Source organism: Pseudophryne corroboree, chromosome 4 (assembly GCF_028390025.1).
Source record: "Pseudophryne corroboree isolate aPseCor3 chromosome 4, aPseCor3.hap2, whole genome shotgun sequence".
In the NCBI taxonomy this organism is placed as follows: Eukaryota; Metazoa; Chordata; class Amphibia; order Anura; family Myobatrachidae; genus Pseudophryne; species Pseudophryne corroboree.
Window position 1 is genome coordinate 411,127,451 of NC_086447.1, and position 17,084 is coordinate 411,144,534.

Sequence of the window (17,084 nt, forward strand, 5' to 3'; positions counted from 1 at the left end):
AATCTGCTAGCGAGCGAACAACTCGGAATGAGGGCCTATACCTTACGAGTACAGTACAAATGTGTCCTCATACACCCAGCATTAATACACCATATGGTACAAGATTCCCGGTGCAACTGAGCCACTTTTCTTTAAAGTCACAAAAATAAAACTCACGGTATACCAGAGATGCTGGGCTGCGTCTTTCACTGCACAGGAATTAGTTTTAAACACGTACAAAGTCCCAAAAGAAGCGCATTGGAACTAGGTGTGAGAAAAATCTGGCTACTGTATCGTAACACTTAGTATACAGATTCAGAAGACTCATTCACATACAGATGGACAAATGCATTCCTCCTAACAATTCAACAACCGTTTTTTTGTCATTTTGGGGGAGTGCCCAGGACTCCCTGAGCAGCTGGGCAGCCCCCAGGCTCATCTCCCTGCACTATATACAGTAGATTCCGTGTTTGGATGCGCATAGCATCTATTCAGGGATCACCCGTGGCTTTGCGGTGGGACACAGGAGGGACTTTGGGACAGTGTCCAAATAGCGGGACTGTAATCGGGATAGCTGGGAGGTATGCAAATATACATATGTTGCATTTCAATTGATCAGTGTAATCTAGCAAAGTAATTTTGTCACTTTCAGTTGTTTTGTTTATGCAAATATGATGCACATATTGAGCATGAGAGATGCTCGGTGCTGCCTAGTCACCTGGGGCCTTGCGCACCAAGAGGGACTGTTTGGCACAACTGAAGCCACAGTATATGTGGACACATCTGTATATATACATTATGGTTTTTGCATCTGGCCTCATAATGTCAGTCCCCCAGGGCCGCAACAAGGTGTGTGTGTGTGATTGGCGCCATCATGCAGGGCCATCGGAGTGGCACCATCACTGTCACACCGCACTTGCATTTGGCCTTCAGACAGTGTTGGGCTGGTCAATGAAATGCCAATAGAGCTGCTGAAAAGCTGCCCAGAAAATCGTCCTCGGCATTATTCCAGACCAAACTACAAATGCTGGATGCTGGACACAACAAAATCCATCCTGCAAACTCTAGGCTTCTAATGCTTTATGCTCACTCCCTTCATTGAATTTAACTTTCAATTTCTATTCTAAAATACTTATGTAAATGTTTAGAAAAACAAAGGAAAGTAAAATGACTGTGACTATTAATGCATCTTCACACATGCATACATTATTCTTAGGGTGGTATTCAAATTACATATATCGCCCAATCTCCTTTCTAAAATGATCCCCATTATTGCGCATATCGTGCCCAAAGTCATCAGGTTTAGCTGTGTAAAGGGTTGGGTGCCTCGCTACCCCGGGGGTAGCAAGCTGAAATGTTGATACCACGCCCCCGAGGGCAGAAACAGAATGGGTGTGGAAGGGGGTGAAAAGAATTGAATACCGCCCTTACTGTCTTTTAAATTATTATTACAGTGACCAATGAGTAGGAAAACATCATGCATTTCACACTTATTGCAAGAACATTTGACATTTTTAGTAATTTCATACATTTTACTGCATGATACAAAGAATGATTTCCGCAAGATTAACTGTCTGAGACATTAGCCTCAGTGTAATTGTACACATTTAGCAAGCGTTAATTATAAGCAGTACTAATACTGGCTGCTTGAGAGACTCTTACCGCACACTGTGAAAATAATTTAATCATAAGATTCAGTGTACAGTGGAGATGTGATTGAAACAAAGATGCAACGATGTTAAAATGAATGGAGCTGGACGAGGTTCATCTTATCACAAAAGGTTTTCCTGTGCTTGTTGATTTTGATTGGTTAAGTGGCTATTTACCCTTCCAGCCAATTTCATTCTGTGGTGTGGCACAGGGATCATAGTCTAATAAAGTTTCTTACTGAACTTTTACTTGGACTATGTTGATGAGGCAGAGTTATGTTGGGTTACTTTGAAGTTTAATAAAATGAGGAAGTTAGTGGTCACAGTGTCTCTTTATTTCACTAGCATTTACTTTAACTGTGCTTTGGGTGAACTGCTACCAAACAAGGGTGCAGTGATAACGACCTAGTGTATACACAATATCGACCTAGTATATGGCCAGTTTTACTGGTCCACAATAGTCACTGGAAACCACAGACATACTTGCACTTGAAGTTCAATTCAATACCACAAGCATCACCATGCATAAACAGAGTTCAATACCACAAACATCACCACGCATAAACAGCCAATTGGTAGGACCAGCTGGGTGGCAAATTTGCCATTCCATTGGTGCCTAGTTCAGGGCATATCTACTGTAATAAGGCGATGAAGAGTGGCATCAGTTTAATACTCCTACCTTGTCTGATGTGACTGAAATGAATAGATGCTATGAGATGGAAACATTAGGATATAAAGTCTTTAGTCCAACATCATCAATAAAGATGAAGTGGCATAGCTGGCACAAATATCATTCTGAAACTTGATCCACATTTGATCCATCTATTGGTATGTATTTTTAATAATCTGTAAAATATATTATCTGAGTTGTGTGACTGATATTATATATGTGGGGTTTCTATATATAAATAGATCTACAGTAGCTATAGACTTCTGACCTACTTTTTCTCCACTCCTGGAGATCCCCATGTGGGAGATGCTGATGACTGGTGATGAGGCTGAGCACCTGTTGGGGTAAAATGATAAGTTTCTAATAGAATCACATCATATTGGCCCTGCCCCCTTCCTATAGACCTGCAAATCGCAGCATTATAACCCGTGTCCTGCCCATTTTACTAAGATATAGGCAGGATGCAGGAGGACCACTTACTCTTACGTAATTTCTGGGATGCGGTCAGAGCAGTCAGAAAACAGACAGCGGGATCCTGACCTTCAGAGTCCCAATGAATTCTGAAGATAAGTATTGACCTTAGGGTTTGGGTTAGACACTAGGAGGAGGCTGCAGGGGGTGGGGGAGGCTAGGCTGTGTGTGGGGGTTAGGGTTAGGCTGCGGAAGGGGATGGTTAGGATTAGGCTGCGAGAGGGGTGGGTTAGGGGTAGAATAAAAATACTTACTGCAATCCATCGTGATTCTGACTTTCGGGATCCCTGCTGTAATTCTGAGTGTCAGGATTTCCTACCCTACCCTTCCGCTTGAGTAGGTAAGTATGCTTCTAACTTAATAAGATTTTTTTTTACTATTTATTAACCATGTTACCTCTGTGATTGCATTTGCATTATTTTTAAACTCAATAAAAACATAGAAGTGATAATTCATCTTTAAACCAAAATGAGTTTTCCATTAATGTCAGTAGGATTTTCCAGTGCAATATGACATATTATGGGAGAGAAGATACTGAATGCAAAAATGGGAGGTAACTGAGACAATGCTATGGGAAATACCATTTACACAATGTGATGTGTATTCTTAAAGTGCCACATGAATGGCAGTGTGGTGTGTTGGGTGTAAACTGAACGCCTTCTGCTTTTGTCGATATCTTGGTATCTTGGTAATAGTTATACATTCCATAAAATAGAAAATAGATCTGGTTATTATGCAATAGAAGCAGCCTTTTCTAAACCATGGCTTGTGTTTTGTCACTTTTCACTCATTTCAACATTATCTTCTGTAAGGCAGACAGCTACAACCAATAGACACATGTTACTTGAGAAAGAAATTCTAATTATCGCTCCTGCTGGAAGGGCATGCGAGTGTTATATTACATCATAGCGACACGAGCAAGTAACCAGCAACAGCTAGACTTATCAGCTCACAGCAAATATTTGGTGTCTTAAGCCCTGTAGTGTTCAAATAGTCACAAATATTTAATCCGATTTGCCCAGATGCTGATTTGTTAGAACAGATATTAAACATTTCTATTTCTGTTTTCAGTGATCTCCATGAACATTAAAGAGACCTTGTAATTCCAACATAAAACCCACAGGTGCCTATAAAAGAACGTATAAGAAGCTGTCTATTTCCATGTGTTTTACAATTCCATTTTCATTCTACTGTATGTTCACAGTTTTAAAAGTAGAACTCATCTTTAACATTGAGAATGCTATTGTGACCTTATGGTTTGGCAATAAATATAATTCTGGACCTGATGCAAAGTTGGACAAAAAATGGGAGCTGTTTATACTTAAAAAAGTCCAAAGAAAAACAGAATTTTCCACACGAGTGTGGTATACTTTGCTGACAATCGGAACGTCAACATATAAAATGTGAATGTCGGCATGCCGACAGTGGGATTTCCCATTGCTTTTACTCAAACCCTAACCTCGGCCTAACACTAACCCTTAATCAGCTGTCGGCACTCACAATAGTGACATTCTGTCAGTTTCTGTATTAGGAATTCTGTACATATTGACAACATAAACAGTGGCGCAGGAACCCAGTGAGTAACAACAATAACGGGACAATTTATTTTCCTGAGACGGAGAAGTTCCTGACTCCCTCTCTATGATGACCGATGTCCTACTGATGTATTGGATGGGGGGCGGATAGGCAGGCAGGCACCCATATACACAGGACATATGTGCAACTTCAGTCACATCACCCTATATTGAAAACATGCATTGCTCACCACACACCACCAAGCTTCATATAGTTAAAATGAACAGTTTTGCAATGCCGGAACAAATAGCTCCATGAGTTATTTGTCTGACTACAATGTATGGTTGTGAGCAGGGGCGTAACTAGAAATCTGCAGAATCTATACCAAATTTTACAAGCCCCCCATCACCTTTGAGCCTAGGATGAAAGCGGACCCTGTCTGCTTGTGTTAGCTCTGCCAGCATTAGAACACCCTGGTGGCTAGTTGGATAGCCCAGACGAAATAATTACCCAGGTTCAGTGAACGCAGACAATTTAATACTATCCATTAAGTATAGTATATACACTTTATACATGTCTTACATGTTATAGTGGCCAAGGGCAAGGGTCTTCATTTTAGTTCACCTCATATGAAAATGATTTACTTGTGTGCCAAATCCTTAAGGTGGATGTAAATCAGATTGGGGGGCAAATGTTGGGGTGGCAGCATGTTGGAAATTGTTAGTATTGGACTTAATGATTGACTTTTATTGAACTGGGAAGGTGCTAGGGAAAAAAATAATATGCATTTCATTATTATTTTTTTGACTTTCAATTAAGTTTTTTAATTGTTTTTTTTTTTTTTTTAAAGTTTGTTGAATTTACCAGACCCTGTACATGGAGGGAAAGTCCTAACAGATATTACTAGAAAGAATAATGTGAGTATCCCATCTCTTTTTGGTAGATAAAATTGAGACAGGGGATGTACAACACTACCTGCAGGGAAAAAAATATATATATTCACTAGTTCACTTGTAATTTTGCCCCAGATTTTTTTCAAAAAGGAATTTTATTAAGCAAGCCTGTCCATGCTCGGGAACACAGACAGTCAGCAAAATGGGACATGTTAATAGCTAAGCACCATAGAAAATGACAAACCTTTTGCTGTACTGCACTCAACTTTCATACACAAAACCATAAGATTACTTATCAAATCTTCTGAAATGAAACTTGGTCATTGAACTGGAACAGGAGACAGTCACTGGCAGGCTAGTTCTAGTACAGTAGCAAGGGGGATTAGGCGGCAATCATTTTTTTGAGCTGTTTTTGTACAAAAAAAAACCCAGTCCTGTACAAGTTACTCTAAGCTCATGCTGTCCAATTGATGGCTCACCAGCCTGTGAACATTCTAGAGATTCAAGTTGTCATAAAGCCAAACGGTTTCACTGGCTCAACTAGCATCAATTAAACACAGTTTGAACATTAAAACTTCTATTATTATTTGTATATAAAGCTGATTGCTTTAAGTGAGGAACCATTATAGCTTTATGTCATGAGATGACTGTGGCCTCATTAACTGAAACCACATTGATCTCTTTCGATGAAAGCCCCACTGTTTCATTTGGAGAGATCTGTTTATTCTTTTCAATTGGTTCTCCACACATATTGGGCATGTAAAGCCATTGTAATCAAAGTGATTATTGGAATAATCATGTTACAATAATATACAATATAGAAAAACTGTCAAATTACAAAAACCTAGCATGCAGTGACATGGTGAAGACAATGTGGACAGCAAAATCTCAAACAACAAAACTGTTTGCAACTTTAGTTTCTAGAACCACATCTATTGTTCTTCGTCATAGAATGAGAATTGCTGTACGAGGAGTGCAGGAGGGGAAGAGGGTCTTATATTAAAAATTTGGAGATGCAGTCTATGACTGTTGAAGTAGGTTGTGAGGTGGGAGCAGCCACAAAACATACTTGCCGACTTTTAATTTCTCCACTCCTCAAGAGTGTTCCGAAACAGAGATGCAGATGATTTTGAGGGCGAGAGGGCCAGGCACTTTGCATTTTCAGAAGTTTGGATCAGTAATTACCATATTAGTGCTATCGCTGCTGCTTCCATGTAAGCAGCAGCTATAGCTATGCTGACCACATCAGAATGAGGGTCCTGTGTGAGCAATGTGGTATATGGATGCTGCGGCTGATTTTTTTTTTTATCATAAAAGCAAAGCTGTTTGTTAAAAAAAAACATGTGTACCACTAATTACTACATAAACTGGTTATAATTAGAGATGAGCGGGTTCGGATTTAACGCCAGAATTAACGCCAGTTCAGTTTTATCCGGATTTTTCCTATTGGCTATCCAAAACACGTGACATTCGTGAGCCAATAAGATGCCGTTTTGAGAACCGAGTAAATCCGAGTAAAACCGAGTAAAACTGAACCCGCTCATCTCTAGTTATAATGAGGATGGAGATTGAAAGTATGAGGCCTGGAAAGCTAACCTACTTATGGACTAATTTGGACATACTCTGACAATGTACCCCCTTTGCTGTTCCCTTTAATTAATTCTGAGATTCTTTTTTTTGAACAGGTATCTGCTCAGTTCCACTTCTGAAAGCCTTCTACTACCAGGGGCTCCTCCACAGCCTTTTTCGGTTGAGGGGGAGGGGCGCGATATGTATATTTTCATTTTGGCACCCCTATATTGCTAAATGTTGCCCTCTCAAGGGCAGCTGGACTTACCTGCCACACCACCTATCTAAAGACAGATCTATCTGTACACATACGTACAAATTTATGTAAAAACAGCATAGCGGACACTATGGAGAATGCAGATAATGGTTTATTAAATGAAAAATACAACATTATGGGGCCCATTTACTGTTTACTGACGGTTAAACTCAATAAATAGAATTTCTTATCTCTGCTATTGAGGCAATAAGAAAATAAATTCCATTAAGATATCAGGGAGCAGGGTCAGACACTCTGATAGGAGCCCATCCTAGCAATGTGTAAACTAAAGTGATCACATTAGGAAAACGTTACTTTATGCTGCGGACCTACTGCACATGGGTGGCCACTAGACAGTGCATGGGCCAGTGGCTGTTACCAGGGAGGGATCTGAACAATCCCTCTTCTGGTAAATTATGCGATATGTAGCCTATAGACTAAAATGGATAATGCCATCGCTATTGTGATGGAAAACAGGGATCCTCTGTAATACTTTCAGGGGATACTTACATTTTAACGGTATCCCAATTGGTGATTTCCCATGCATTTTCCCATGCATGGGGAGGTCAGGGGGTGATATGAGGGAAGGGGATGGGAGGACAAAGTGAAGCTGAAGGGGAAGAGGAGAGGAACACATGAAGTGGAAGGTGAGAAGGGCGCAGGGCTGGTCCCAGAGGAGGGGCCAGCCCACAGTAACTAGCCACACACTGTAGGGGTTGGAGCTGGGTGCAGGGGGGAGTAGGGCTGAGGGGAGGCAGGATGTGGAGCAGCCGGAAAGGGAATTATCTCTGTACTGACACTGTCTGTATTAACAGTAGATGGCAGCCGCACTGCGCCCCGCGGCCCAGTACTTTGACTGGTGCTTCATAAATATTTTTTTGGAGGGGAGCCATCCCCTTGCCCTACATGTTCCAGCGCCTACGACTACTACTGTAGTTACTACTACTACTACTACTACTACTACTAGATACAGTAGATACTACTGTATCTGCAACAGGCTTGCTCATTATTCTGCATGTCTGACAGTGTCATTTCTCTTGCATGAATTTGCATAGCTTCATTTTGCATGGATTTGCTCTGTGCCACAGGCGTTTTTATAATGGGTGCAGTGTGTGTGTTGTCCAGGGAGACCAACACCACACATACTGCACCCATATATTATACTTACCCCTCCAGAGTCCTGCGATGGTGGCCCTGCTGTGTGGACACAAAGCACTCAGAAAATGGCTGCCACGGCCATTTCCGAGTGATTTGCGCATGCACACTGGAGGTGTCTCTGGGAACATGGCCACCTCGCATACGCAATAGACTCAGGCATTATGCCAGAGCCTACTGCTGCCAGAGAGGAGAGAGCCTGCAACGGAGGCGGCACGCAGGTCCTCTCCTCTCTTAAAACACCCCTGCTCTGTGCATGCAAAGAAAATGAATGCTTGCAAAGAATGCGGAGTCGAACATATTCTGAACATATCAGAGGAGGAGTGGGAGCATGGTAGGGTGTTCTTAAAAAGCAAAGTTGAGTAAGGATGTGTTAACCAAATGCAGCCTATGCTTATATACACCTGTGAGGAGGCATATTTCTGCACCTAGTATAGGGAAGGTACAAGTACACACTGATGATCATGCCTTGTAGTAAAGCAGGTGCATATGCTACCCATTCAGAGGAGCACTGGCCAGGAACATGATGAATGTATTTAATATTATGTATATTCACATAAGCCACAAGTGACAAGTAACAACTAAGGAATGCCTGTTCCTGAAGAATTACCCATCCAGACTTTACTACAGGAAAATGTATTTTTATTGATAGGCTGTGGGATGTTTTTGCAGGTTCTTCAAATCTACAGAAAACCCCCAATGACCTTTATACCTCTGAAAAGCTTGTGTGTTTGTGTTCATTAAAGGTGAACAAGGAGATTAATTAGTATGGTTTCTGGAATTTGCTGTATAAACATTTTTCCATATAAACACTAAATATTGTATCACATTTAGTGGGTTACAGGATTTGGGGGATTTTAGTTATTGACAAAGCTAGAGAGATATTCCTTTCATTCTTTATCAACACAATCCATCAAGAACAATCGTTTAAAGAGCCACAGAGGGAAATCCATAGTTTTATTTATGGGTGCAATATTTTAGGCCTCTTTCACCAGACAGAGTGATAAGAGTTTCAAGAGAAAGATCAATCCTTTCCATTACAAGATGTGTCAAGCTTGAAATTATCAATTTGAATTACAAAGTTTCCTTTGTTTTGGTGGTTTATAGGTAAAGCTACTTAAGAATAAAATGGAAGTAGTAACGGATTGTGATTTATGATAATGTGTGAATACCATGATGTACTCTTGTAGAATGTGGTCAGTATTCAAATACAATATAACATTATACAAAATGAAATACAGGATACATACATTTTGTTGACATTTATGTGGTCGACAGTAAAAATGTAGACAGCGTAATGCTGACCAGACAATGGTAGTAGTAATGTTATTTAAACCATGTTAACTGTGTCAACGTTAAAACTTTAAGCTTAATGGTAAAGTACCATGTTTGAAAATTTAATGCTGACATGATTTAAGTAGCATTATTACTGGGTCCACACTGTCCAGTCGACATTACTGTCACACACACACACACACACACACACACACACACACACACACACACACACACACACACACACACACACACACACACACTGGAAGCTGCTCAAGTCAATCTGGCAGTACTTTTCAGGTGCATGAAAGGGAATGTCTGGTTAACTTTTGACAATCAACAGCATAAATGTCAACAATATAACTATACCCTGCATCATAAATGTCCTGCATCTGGCAAACAGTAACCTCACAGACAAACTACAGTAATTTAATAAACTTTTATAAGGTTCATTTGACATAAATACTGTAATAGTGTACTGCAGAAATGTGTTTTGTAGCTGCTTTGGTTACACAAACACACCTGTTGCACTTTTTTCATTTTTATTTTAAGACATTTGCAATAATAGAGTGTTACAGGTTGAGTCTCCCTTATCCAAAATGCTTGGGACCAGAGGTATTTTGGATATGGGATTTTTCCGTATTTTGGAATAATTGCATACTATAATGAGATATCATGGTGATGGGACCTAAATCTAAGCACAGAATGCATTTATGTTTCATATACACCTTATACACACAGCCTGAAGGTCATTTTAGCCAATATTTTTTATAACTTTGTGCATTAAACAAAGTGTGTGTACATTCACAGAATTCACTTATGTTTCATATACACCTTATACACACAGCCGGAAGGTCATTTAATACAATATGTTTAATAACTTTGTGTATTAAACAAAGTTTGTGCACACTGAGCCATCAGAAAACAAAGGTTTCACTATCTCACTCTCACTCCAAAAAGTCCGTATTTCGGAATATTCCGTATTTCGGAATATTTGGATATGGGATACTCAACCTGTACTATGTTAGCTAAGATTTTCTATATATATTAAATGGATTCAATACAGCAAAAAAAAAATCTGTCGAATTTAGGGAGAACAAAGTAATTTATAACGCATCAACGAGTCATGTTAGAGAAGGAGCGCCATATAAATAATTAATAATAATAATAATAATAATAATAATAATAATAATATTATTATTATTATATAGTGCATGTTTGGTGCCTTCATTTTCATTTATAATATAAAAATACTGGACCTGCTAAATGGTTCTAGAATGCCACGATAAGCACAAATATACCTATCATATGTTTTTTTGGCAGCTATGTAGTGTATTGATAGTTAATAAAGCAATGAAATAGTGAGTGTTCACACACAGTAAAGAGAAGGTAACATTCTCTGAAATCAGTGCTTTGACTCCCTCTGCAGACCATGTTTTGTTACAAGAGAAATGGGTTCATTTTTTTCCCCATCAAAATTATTTAGACTTAATTCAATGATTTGGGCAACAGTTTTGCTATAATGGTACTGGCAGATGATCTCACATAACCCTTCTCATCTACTTCCAACACCCTTTCCATGTGTACTACAGACCAAAATATTACATAAATAGCATCAATAGTAATAGAAACAGTGCAGTGGCATCACATAGACAGGAAAGTTACATCTTTTCACTAGTCAATATATTTCCAAACCATCAATATTCCTATTAAAGTTACTCAAATCCATATTTTACTCTAAAGATTGTGATACTGCTGAATCTAAATATATTCTATATATACTGAGAAGACACACCCATATAATCTTTGCTACTTAGCAACATAAATTAAATGTGAAATAATTACTTTAAGCACATAGCTACACTTATCCTGCAGTGTGTGTTAAATCAGGTCAAGTGAAGCAGAGTAAAATTAAGAACCCCAGCAGACTTGCCTATAAAACATCGAGAGGCATTCTAGTTGCATTTAAAAAACTGTATTGTGAAGACTATTCCATAAAGGCATACTTTATTGTTTTGAAGCCCAGGCTGGTTGCTTCAAATTCCACACACTACCTTGAAAGCAGCTGTGGAGAGCTCTTTGGAGGCAGAACAAGCAGGGTGTTTGTGGCATCAGAAAGTTTGCTAGAGGCATCAGCAGCTGAAAAAGGACTGGGAACTGTCTAATAGCCATAGTGCTGAAAAATAAGGACAGGTATCTTCTGTACTTGCAATCTGTTCCCATGCAGTAACATAGCTATTATTTATACATGGGTGTTTGAAATTTAAAATATATATATATATATATTTTTTAATAACATCAAGACATCTAAGAATGACTGTACTGCTAATTATGCCCTTTATATGTTGTCTAAAGCAAGCATCGTTATTATGATAAAAAGAGAACATTTGAGAAATGTCACAAAAATACCTCCTGGAAAAGCTCCAGACTGTAAGTGTTATCATCATCTGCAAAGAAGACGACGCCAGGGTACTCCTGCTGTACAGGTGACTGGATCACTAATCTCTGGGTGTAATGAGGCTGGGGTTGGTATTGCTGCCTAAGCCAAGCCAATCCTGCATTCCTCTGTTCAGTGGCACGGGGTAAACCAGAACGTTTGTATCTCCGTGGTGTGGGCACATGCAAGTGGGTGGCCCTTACACCTGCTCCAGCCAAGAAGCGGCTTACTAAATCTGTAGGTAGAGCAGAATCCTCTACTACTATCCAGTGTAAACGTGGCACCTGACGGAATGTGTTGGCTAGCCGAGTGAGTTCCGCCTTTTGCACAGGGCGGCTATAAGTTGGGGTAATAGCATAGATAATAGGTACTGTATCATTCTTTCTCTTCTGAATATCAGAACTGGTCAACTGCTCCTGGTTAGTTGTCCATGAACCTGTGCTGGTGTCACTTGGCTTGGGTCGCATCAAAGCAGCTTGTCCAATTCTGCGTTTCCAGTAAGGAGAATAGTAACGGGTGGTAGAAACTCTGCTGAAGCTGGAAGGTCTCCGGGTATCAATATCAATAATAATAACAACAATCAACACCCAAGGGAGAAGAATGAAGAAACGACTGTAAAAAACAGACTTCATCTTGCTGTTAAATACAGTAAGAGCAGGTCAGAGAAATCTTTTTTTTTTACAAGTAACCTAAATGCAGTATGAAATCTGATTAATTGTGGCAAATACATAAAACATCAACTCCAGCAGTCATTAAACCAACTAGTATCACAGCTGCCATGCAAGAACCTGGTTGAGATTCCTCCTCATATTACTATTAGGTTTAGCTGGTAAAAAAAACCATGTGCAATGGTAAAAGCTTTAGTTTAAAAAAGCAACGGAATACACCTAGGATGAAATAAATCTACAGCACGGGTTAATTTCTTCAGTACAAGTAAATCCACTTAAATGAATGTGTTGCTGGCTTATTGATGCTAGGGAGTCATTATAGAGACACTGCTAGGTCTCAGGGACTTCTTCCACAAAACACATGGAAACAAAATCAAGTCATGTCAATGGCTTAGGAAAAAAAATAGCTCCCATTAATTCCAGAGGATTGCTTCATTGATAACCTTTTAACACAGAGGACAGCAACAAACAGTGCAGTGTAGAGGCAGATATTCCTTAATGCTTAGACATTTAGAAGAACTCATCTCCTGCCCCCAAACTTCGTGTCTTCTTCAGCATCCATGTGTTCAGGATCCCGGATAAACTGAAATAATACATCTCCGAGTACCTCGTGTCAGCCGGCGAAACATAGATACAACCCAGGTCACAAGGGCTTGATGAATTGTTTGTTTCTATTGTTTCTTATTGCCCGTGCTGCCTAAGATGCTGTGCAGTTGGGCTGTGAATCTGTAATAGCAGCCTCAGTGATGCACTGGCTGTGGCTGAATTTGATTGCTGCTCCCTGCATCAATCCTGCTTTTCCCACCCCCTCTCCTCTTTGTTTCTATTTCTTTGCAGTCCGATGAGCTGTTGGGTGGGGAAGAGGGAGTAGAAGAATAGAAGGACCCCCTGTGGCTGGCATTGAGAAATTAGATGGAAAACCTCTGGTAGTATTTCTGATTTTTAGCAGCAGACAGACAGACTTGTGAGCTGCTCTTTAGGCAAGTATCAAAGTTGTATTTGGATTGCTTTTAATCTCATTTTCATTCTGTTCTCCAGCATTCCCCTGTTCATCCTGAATCATATTGAGACTTGCCCATCGTGATCATATCTTTTACAACTCAAGTGGAGAGAGAGAAGGGAGAGAGACATGATGCAGGAATATGTGATTGAAGGCTGCATATAAAATGTAACTACACAAGGACATTTGACACACAATCAAATCCAATAGTCAAACACAGTGCTGTTCTTGTTTAAACACATATTTGATTAGCATAGTCATTCATTTCAAATAGGTGGAAATTAACAGAAGAGAGCTGGCTAGGAGACAAACCCCTCTTCTTTGCTAAGCCATTCATATTTGTTACAGATGAGTACCAGCACGGGGATTATGATGACTTCTGTACAGCACTTAGGTCCCTGAATAGTAATTATCACTAGTCTATATAATATATTACTAATAGTCTATCTTGCAGGAGAATATGGGGGAGATTTATCAAAACTTGGAGAGAGATAAAGTACTAACCAATATGCTCCAGTAATTTTTCATACACAGCTTGTAAAATGACAAGCTAATTGGTTCGTACTCTATCTACAATATCTCCACTTGATCTCAATACAAGCTTTGATTAATCTCCCCCTATATCTGCTCAACAACAATGTACAGTATAGCTACTGCATTCCATTCTGTAATAGCCTATTACCAGGAAAAGGTAGCTGGAGTTCCCTTGCAGGGAGCAAGACCCGTGCCTTCCTACTTCAGAAGTATGAAACTTTTTTTTTTGCTGTCGTTTCAGAGTTTAAAGGAAATCTAGTAACCATTCACAGAGTTTTTGTGCCTGGAGAAATCTAGCGCTTGTGAGTTGAGAAAAGAGAAAAGAAATATACTGTATAGTGCACACTGCAAAATGATGTGTGGATCCAGTCTAATACTGTATTATATTACTCACCTTGAGATAAGATTTTTCAAATGCAGGACTGAACTATTCTTTTCCAAAGGAAATCCTTGATTTAAAATATCTATAAAATAATGAGATCTTATGCTTATACTTGTATATTCACCATTTTAATTAGCTCATACATGTTAATAATAATTGTTGACAGACATTAAATTATTTGTTGGAAAGAGATGTTGCTCTTAGGCTGGGTACACATCGGACAATATTATTGTCCGATATATCGTTCCGGCGCGGATCGGAATGATATACAGTACACACCATCTAAAGCAGTGGTTCTCAGGATCCCAAACTGTTCATGTTTTCCACGTCACCTGTCAGATGCACTGTGTATCACCAGATGTCACATTTTAAAATCCACTGGTAACCTGGAAAACATGAACTGTGTGGAGTCTTTAGGACCAAGTTTGAGAACCTGTGGTCCAATGTGTACCCACAAATGTGCGCTCCTGCAGGTCATCATTGACATCCTCACATCTGATGTTCTGCACCTCAGATGTGATGACCCAGCCTGTGATGGCATGCATTCTAATTACAGCCACAAAAGATACTGTATATTGCGTGGTTGCAGGATATTTTGTTCAGTATATCATTACATCAGCTGACCCGGAACCACATAGTTTTGATATGTATCCAGTCCAAATTTTTCAGGTAAAACCAGTGTCTTTTGTTATTAGAAATTATTCTGTTCAGAAACAGTCGGCGCTTTGCAAGAGTTCATCTGGGGGTCACGCCCATACCGCACAGAACACTTCATGTTGCAAGGAGTGCAAATACCATCCATTTTTTTGCGTGCAGTGTAAATACTGGCTGCTTTTGCATGTAGCCCACAAATGTTGGACAACTTTATTGTACACTGAAATTTAGATTTGAGTTTTGACACAGCTCTCCTAAATCTAAATCTCTCTGCGCATCTTAAATCTGTCCCACCTGCATGGTGTTGTCCAGGTTCACAGTTAGTTGCTCTTTTTTTTCTTTATTTCCAAATTGGAACCTGAATTCTCAACATATGAAGTATGCAGATACAGCACCTGTGAAACACATATTAAACAATTCTTTTGGACTCCTTTCTGAGGGCATCTTAACGTATAGACATTTTGGGCAGCTGTCCAGGGCCCAACGATTCTACGGGGCCTTTGAACAGGGTCGGGCTGGGTTGGGGGGCATTTATTCTGCAGAGCTTCTTGGGAGGCTGGTAGAGTATGCTGCCCAGCCGCTCTAATTCTGTATTACACACCATCAGAGCAGCCAGGCAGCATTCTCTACATGAAGAAATAAATCTGCACAGGATATAACAATTGTAGTTCAGTGGATTAGAAATCTTATTATTAGACCAACGTAAAAGCCTACTTAAATGATTAATTCAGCAAATGGTTGGTGGTGCTCCCGGAAGATAGTTATGACAACTATGAAACAACAGGTATGGTCTTTTAGAGAAAACAAAAGACCAAAAGAAGCAACTATAAGCCTTTTCCAGGGCACACTTAAAAAATTGAAATGGTGAAATTATTAAAAAATAACTTTTATTGATATATACTTAAGAGAAGACGAGAGCTGGCATCAATAATTAGAGAGCATGAATGTTCACAAGTACTAATGTACCTATTATAGGCGAAATAATAATGTGAGTAAGCGAAAATAAATGAGCCCTCATCCAAAGAGATGATTCATACATATCCTCTGTAATCGAGATTTTATTTGAATGAGAAAATATTTTGAGCAGTTTGAAAATGTGGTAATAGCTATTACCACATTTTCAAACTGCTCAAAATATTTTCTGTGGCACCTGCTGTTCCAGCCATGTTACAAGTATATGGGAGGCAGAGGGATTGTTAGAATTGTTTGTTGGCACTCAACCTGCTGTTTATGTGTATACTTTGCATTACCACCTACGAGTAAGCCTTGCCAAACCTCGGGCTCTCACTGTGTAACAAACTGTATAAGATTGAAAAAAAACAAGGATATTATGGTGATTACAAATCTTTCTTCCTTTCTACTTCCCTGTTGAGCAACTCTTGTTTATTTTGTTACGTGTGGGAGCACAATTGTAATAGAGCCTGACATTGGAAATACCAACCCCAAGACCCTACGGCTAATATTATTGCCTCATTTCAGATTACTATTGATTAGATCTCCCAGCAATAATCTGGCAGCCTATAGTATTATTTTTTGACCACATACAACCCGATACTCATTTATTCTGTGATTGATATCCTGGGTCCCAATATAATCGGAAAACGGTGCGCCTAGGAGACAGATTTACCTACGGTCAGACCGCACTGAGTATGCCCAAACTCGTCTGATCTTGGAAGCCAAGCACTGCAGGGCCTGGTTAGTACCTGGATGGGGAACCACCAGGGAATACTAGGTACCGTAGGTATTTTATTCTCCAACAGTTAAAGCAATTTGGGACCCATTGCACCAACCTGGTTTCAGGTTATAGCATTTATCAGACTATATCAGACTCGAGGTAGTGACCTCATTCAAATAAAATCTCGATTACAGAGGATATGTATGAATCATCTCTTTGGATGAGGGCTCATTTATTTTCGCTTACTCACATTATTATTTCACCTATAATAGGTACATTAGTACTTGTGAACATTCATGCTC

At 39.6% G+C, this 17,084-nt stretch overlaps 1 protein-coding gene and 1 pseudogene across 1 annotated transcript in view; one reads left to right on the plus strand and one right to left on the minus strand.

Annotated features, from left to right (window-relative positions):
• Positions 1–13,541, minus strand: part of B3GAT2 (beta-1,3-glucuronyltransferase 2) — a 245,243-nt gene extending 231,702 nt beyond the window's left edge. The window contains exon 1 of the mRNA XM_063916785.1: positions 11,842–13,541. Coding sequence (XP_063772855.1) covers positions 11,842–12,501 — 660 coding nt within the window. The 5' untranslated portion in view covers positions 12,502–13,541. The remainder of the gene's footprint in view (positions 1–11,841) is intronic.
• Positions 13,542–16,732: 3,191 nt separating this feature from the next.
• LOC134913560 (5S ribosomal RNA) lies at positions 16,733–16,851 on the plus strand (annotated as a pseudogene).
• The last annotated feature ends 233 nt before the right edge of the window (positions 16,852–17,084 follow it).